The sequence below is a fragment of the Gorilla gorilla genome, chromosome 7 (genome assembly GCF_029281585.2).
Source record: "Gorilla gorilla gorilla isolate KB3781 chromosome 7, NHGRI_mGorGor1-v2.1_pri, whole genome shotgun sequence".
Lineage (NCBI taxonomy): Eukaryota > Metazoa > Chordata > Mammalia > Primates > Hominidae > Gorilla > Gorilla gorilla.
The window spans coordinates 72,806,613-72,812,947 of record NC_073231.2 but is presented as its reverse complement, the minus strand read 5'-3'; the positions used below and the strand labels follow the sequence as shown (position 1 = coordinate 72,812,947).

General features: G+C 46.0%; 1 protein-coding gene across 1 annotated transcript in view; it reads left to right on the top strand.

The window, feature by feature from the left end:
• Nucleotides 1-4,922: 4,922 nt before the first annotated feature.
• The window catches only part of UBE2V2 (ubiquitin conjugating enzyme E2 V2), a 50,014-nt gene continuing 48,601 nt past the window's right edge, over nt 4,923-6,335 (top strand). Inside the window, exon 1 of the mRNA XM_004046982.5 lies at nt 4,923-5,371. Within this exon, the coding sequence (XP_004047030.1) occupies nt 5,356-5,371 (16 nt within the window). The 5' untranslated portion in view covers nt 4,923-5,355. The remainder of the gene's footprint in view (nt 5,372-6,335) is intronic.

Below are 6,335 nucleotides of genomic sequence, written 5' to 3'. Positions count from 1 at the left end.
GGGCATGGTGGCGCACGCCTGTAGTCCCAGCTACTTGGGAGGCTGAGGCAGGAGAATCGCTTGAACTCGGGAGGCGGAGGTTGCAGTGAGCCGAGATTGCGCCACTGCACTCCAGCCTGGGCGACAGAGCAAGACTCTGTCTCAAACAAAAAAAAAAAAAGAGAGAGAATTTAGTTCTCAGATAACAGAATTGTTGATTGCTCTAGAAGCTGCTGGCAGGTCAAGTGGGATGAGCACTGGGAATTAACCATCAGATTCCATAATTGGATGGCACCGTAAACAGGGAAAACATAATGAAAGTGGAGAAGAGTAAGCTTTAGACCAAGCACTTTAAGTGGTTGAACTTTGTCCTCAACACGAGAAAGAAGCCCAGTTCCAAATTTAAATTACAGGGGAGATAGCATGAAAATGTCAAGGCAACAATGTTCCCAGGGCGCATAATGGGTTTTTCTGTGTGTGCATGTGTGTGAGTGTGCTTTGATCGCAGGTACTGAGCTTCCTGCTAGTGGGAGGGTCCATGAATGTCTTGGCTATTGAGGCCCCACAACTCTGAGGGTTAAAAAGTCAAGTGGATTAAAATGGATCTGATTTTCATGTTACAGAGAGAACATATTAGTTTTTTTGCTGTACTAACTTCTTAGTACAGACTAAAAGAGCAGATCAGTTTAACGAAAAGACAAGAAAAATAAATCAGGAAAGGATTCAGAAAAGTGGGATTTCAATTTGGCCTTAAGGAAGGACAGGATGTTGAAAGGTGGAGGAGAGATGCGGTATCTCAGGTGGAGAAACAACCAGGGCAGTGGCAATAGTGCACCTGAGAGGCGGCTTGGCTGAGTGTGGGCATCCACTGGAGAGAGATGGGAAATCATTCAGGAGATATCAGTGGAGGCTGGGTTCTGGTAGGTTGTGAAAATCAGGCCGTGGTGTTTGGGCTTGGCATCCTTGGCCAGGGTGGTAAATGGACCATTTTCTGCCATAACTACCTATGGTAGTTACACCAACATGGGATGACAAGACTTTTTTTCTGCTGAACTTGGATATGGTCTCAGAAATGGCTCTTCAGGTAATCATTATTGGCAATCAATATGAAACTTACTACCAATCTGGTGGTAGGCAAAAGGAAGCAAATGCAGGTTTTCTCAATCAGTAAGGACATAATAAATGTGGTGTTTAAGAAATATTGATATTTAGGATAGGTCAGCTAGAGGCTGTTGCTAAGTATATAATGCTGAGGTCACTAGAACTCAGCAGACAAACTTGGGGAAAGTTTAATAATTTGATGATAATATTAGAGTTTTTCTCTGCACTGGTAAGAAATTTCAGTTAGGTTATTATGTCAGGTCCCTTTGTGAGAAAAACAGTCTCATTTTGGCTCGTCAAGTTACAGTGGCTTGAGAGTAGATAAGGATAGTATATTATGATTCTTCTTTATTTCCTCTTGTTTTTTTTTTTTGAGGCAGAGTCTCGCTCTTGTCATCCAGGCTGGAGTGCAATGGTGTGATCTCAGCTCACTGCAACCTCCGCCTCTTGGGTTCAAGCAATTCTCTGCCTCAGCCTCCCAAGTAGCTGGGATTACAGGTGGCCGCCACCATACCTGGCTAATTTTTCTATTTTTAGTAGAGAGAGGGTTTCACCATTTTGGCCAGGCTGGTATTGAATTCCCGACCTTGTGATCCACCTGCCTTGGCCTCCCGAAGTGTTGGGATTACAGGCGTGAGCCACCGCACCTGGCCCCTGCATTTTTTTTTTTTTAAGACAGTGTCTCATTCTGTTGCCCAGGCTGTATTACAGTGGTGCCATCATAACTCACTGAAGCCTTAACCTCCTGGCTCAAGTGATCCTCCCATCTCATCCTCCTGAGTAGTTGAGGCTACAGGCACGAACCAGAATGCCAGCTTTTTTTTTTTTTCTCTTAACTACTTTTTCTCCTTTTTTTTTTTTTTTTTTTTAATTTAAGTTCTGGGGAACAGGGGCAGAACATGCAGGTTTGTTACATAGGTATACACGTGCCATGGTGGTTTGCTACACCCATCAACCTGTCATCTACATTAGGTATTTCTCCTAATGCTATCCCTCCCCTAGCCCCCAACCCCTGACAGGCCCCAGTGTGTGATGTTCCCCTCCCTGTGTCCATGTGTTCTCACTGTTCAACTCCCACTTATAAGTGAGAATATGAGGTGTTTGGTTTTCTGTTCTTGTGATAGTTTGCTGAGAATGACGGTTTCCAACATCATCCATGTTCCTGCAAAGGACATGAACTCATCCTTATTTATGGCTGCATAGTATTCCATGGTGTATATTTGCCACATTTTCTTTATGCAGTCTATCACTGATGGCCATTTGGGTTGGTTCCAAGTCTTTGCTACTGTGAATAGTGCCACAATAAATATACATGTGCATGTGTCTTTATAGTAGAATGATTTATAATGCTTTGGGTATATACCCAGTAATGGGATTGCTGGGTCAAATGGTATTTCTAGTTCTAGATCCTTGAGGAATCGCCACACTGTCTTCCACAATGATTGAACTAATTTATACTCCCACCAACAGTGTAAAAGCATTCCTATTTCTCCACATCCTCTCCAGCATCTGTTGTTTCCTGACTTTTTAATGATTATCATTCTAACTGGCGTGAGATGGTAGCTCATTGTGGTTTTGATTTGCATTTCCCTAATGACCAGTGATGATGAGCTTTTTATCATGTTTGTTGGCTGCATAAATGTCTTCATTTGAGAAGTGTCTGTTCATATCCTTTGCCCACTTTTTGATGGACTTATTTTTTTCTTGTAAATCTGTTTAAGCTCTTTGTAGATTCTATATATTGGCCCTTTGTCAGATGGATAGATTGCAAAAATTTTCTCCCATTCTATAGGTTGCCTGTTCACTCTCATGATAGTTTCTTTTGCTGTGCAGAAGCTCTTTAGTTTAATCAGATTCCATTTGTCAATTTTGGCTTTTGTTGCCATTGCTTTTGGTGTTTTAGTCATGAAGTCTTTGCCCATGCCTACATCCTGAATGGTATTGCCTAGTTTTCTTCTAGGGTTTTTATGGTTTTAGGTCTTACTTTTAAGTCTTTAATCCATCTTGAGTTAATTTTTGTATAAGGTGTAAGGAAGGGATCCAGTTCCAGCTTTCTGCATATGGCTACCCAGTTTTCCCAACACCATTTATTAAATAAGGAATCCTTTCCCCATTGCTTGTTTTTGTCAGGTTTGTCAAAGATCAGACGGTTGTAGATATGTGGAGTTATTTCTGAGGCCTCTGTTCTGTTCCATTGATCTATATATCTGTTTTGGTACCAGTACTAGGCAATTTTTTTTACTGTAGCCTCGCAGTATAGTTTGAAGTCAGGTAGGTAGCGTGATGCCTCCAGCTTTGTTCCTTTTGCTTACGATTGCCTTGGCTACGTGGGCTCAATACCTCTGATGAACACTGATGCGAAAATACTCAATAAAATACTGGCAAACCAAATCCAGCAGCACATCAAAAAAGCTTATCCACCAAGATCAAGTCGGCTTCATCCCTGGGATGCAAGGCTGCTTCAACATATGCAAATCAATAAATGTAATCCATCACATAAACAGAACCAATGACAAAAACCACATGATTATCTCAATAGATGCAGAAAAGGCTTCGACAAAATTCAACAGCCCTTCATGCTAAAAACTCTCAATAAACTAGGCATTGATGGAATGTATCTCAAAATAATAAGAGCTATTTACGACAAACCCACAGCCAATATCATACTGAATGGGCGAAAACTGGAATAAAGGATTCTTTTTTTTTTTTTTTATTTTGAGATGGAGTCTCGCTCTATCCCCTAGGCTGGGGCGGAGTGCAGTGTCGCCATCTCGGTTCACTGCAAGCTCCAACTCCCGGGTTCACGCCATTTTCCTGCCTCAGCCTCCCGAGTAGCTGGGACTACAGGGGCCTGCCACCATGCCTGGCTAATTTTTTGTATTTTTTTTTTTTTAGTAGAGACAGGGTTTCACTGTGTTAGCCAGGATGGTCTCGATCTTCTGACCTCGTGATCCGCCCGCCTCCGCCTCCCAAAGTGCTGGGATCCATGCCCGGCCAAAAGCATTCCCTTTGAAAGCCGGCACAAGACAAAGATGCCCTCTCTCACCACTCCTATTCAACATAGTATTGGAAGTTCTGGCCAGGGCAATCAGGCAAGAGAAAGAAATAAAGGGTATTCAATTAGGAAAAGAGGAAGTCAAACTGTCTCTGTTTGCAGATGACATGATTGTATATTTAGAAAACCCCATAGTCTCAGCCCCAAATCTCCTTAAGCTGACAAGCAACTTCAGCAAAGTCTCAGGATACAAAATCAATGTGCAAAAATCACAAGCATTCCTATACACTAATAACAGACAAACAGAGAGCCAAATCATGAGTGAACTCCCATTCACAATTGCTACAAAGAGAATAAAAATACCTAGGAATACAACCTACAAGGGATGTGAAAAATCTTTTTTTTTTTTTTTTCAGTTTTATGTAGAGACTAGGTATCACTATGTTGTCCAGGCTGGTCTCAAAGTCTTGGGTTCAAGCCATCCTCCTGCCTCAGCCTCCCAAAGTGTTAGGATTACAGAAGTGAGCTTCGGCGCCCAGCCTGTATTACTTTCCTTTTTCTTTCTTTTTTTTTTTGAAATGGAGTCTCCCTCTGTTGCCCAGGCTGGAATGCAGCGATTTCTGCTCACTGCAGCCTCACCTCTTGGGCTCAAGTGACCCTCCCGCCTCAGCATCCCCAGCTGTTCAAATTTATTGTCCAACTCTTTTGAATCGTTTATCAACGCAAATCTGTCAATGCCCACTTATTTTTATTTATTTTTTTTGAGGCGGAGTCTCGCTCTGTTGTCCAGGCTGGAGTGCGGTGGCGCAATCGCGGCTCATTGCACCTCCGCCTCCCCGGTTCAAACGATTCTCGTGCCTCAGCCTCCCAAATAGCTGGGATTACAGGCGCGCGCCACCACGCCCGGCTAATTTTTGTATTTCTAGTAGAGACGGGGTTTCGCCATGTTGGCCAGGCTGGTTTCGAACTCCTGACCTCGGGTGATCCGATCGCCTCGGCCTCCCAAAGTGCTGGGATTACAGACGTGAGCCACCGCGCCCGGCCCTCATGAACTTATTCTTTAGCGTTTCATTTTGAGAGCGGGATTCACAAGGGAATTGCGGAAACAGCAGCGAGGCCCCGCGACCCCTCGGCCCACGTGCGCGCTGTCCCGGCTCGGTTCGCCCCGCGCCCGCCGGGGGCGGAGTCCGCTGTGACGCGTGCAGGTCGGCGCGCTCCCGGAAGTGACGCGCGACGGTTCGTGCGTGCGTGCGGGCGGCTGCGTCGGGCTGCAGGAGAAGATGGCGGTCTCCACAGGTCGGTTCCCGGGCCGGGCTGCGTGATTTTCCGCTCCGACTCGGCTCTGCCCCTCCGTCTGGTGCTGGCGCCCGAGCGCTGACTGTGCGGGAGAAGCCCGAGTGCGCTGTCTCGAATGCCGCGCTCTCCGCAGAGCGTAGCCTGGGACCGGGTGGGACCGGCGCCGAGGCCCCGGCGGCCGTCGGGTTGGCGGGTCGTGCTCGCGCGTCGGCCGCGCGCCGGCGGCCTGGGGGCGGGGTGGCTCCCGCGCGGGCGCCCCCGTAGGGTCCGGCGGGCGCGGGTCCGAGTTGTAGGCTGAAGGCTCTACGGGAGGGAGGCGAGGAGGCCCAAGGTGGGCGGGTGTCAACCTCCGGCACCGAAGATGGGTCAGGCCAAGAGGTGTCCTGGATCAGAGTAGGGGTCCCATTCCTTTGGACTCTCCTTGACATGGGTTGGGGAGTAGAGGACGATTGCTCCTTAAAATAAGAGAGAGAGGATCTTTCTTACCTGACTGAATGCGTGTGATCTTTTTATTATTTATGAGGAAAACTGCAGTGCAAACAAAATAAAAGACCAGAGCAAGAGGAAAGCTAATTGAAGAACAAGTGGTTTCTTAGATAAGCTGTTCAACTCCTCTTTCCTACTGAATACAACGTTTGGTTTCCTGTGAGCCCACAAGTATTAACGTTGAGGTTTTAGACATTAGACCATTTCAGAAATGTTAAAAACGTTAAGCTTTAGTTTACATTTAAAAATGTTAACCCGTGTGATCTGCCTTTTTCTTTTCTTTTCTTTTCTTTTTTTTTTTTTTTTGAGTCAAGAGGCTCACCCTGTTGCCCAGTTGGAATGCAGTGGTGTGATCTCGGCTCACTGCAACCTCCACCTCCCAGGTTCAAGTGATTCTCCTGCCTCAGCCTCCCAAGTAGCTGGGATTACAGGCGCGTGCCACCAGGCCTGGCTAATTTTTGTATTTTTAGTAGAGACG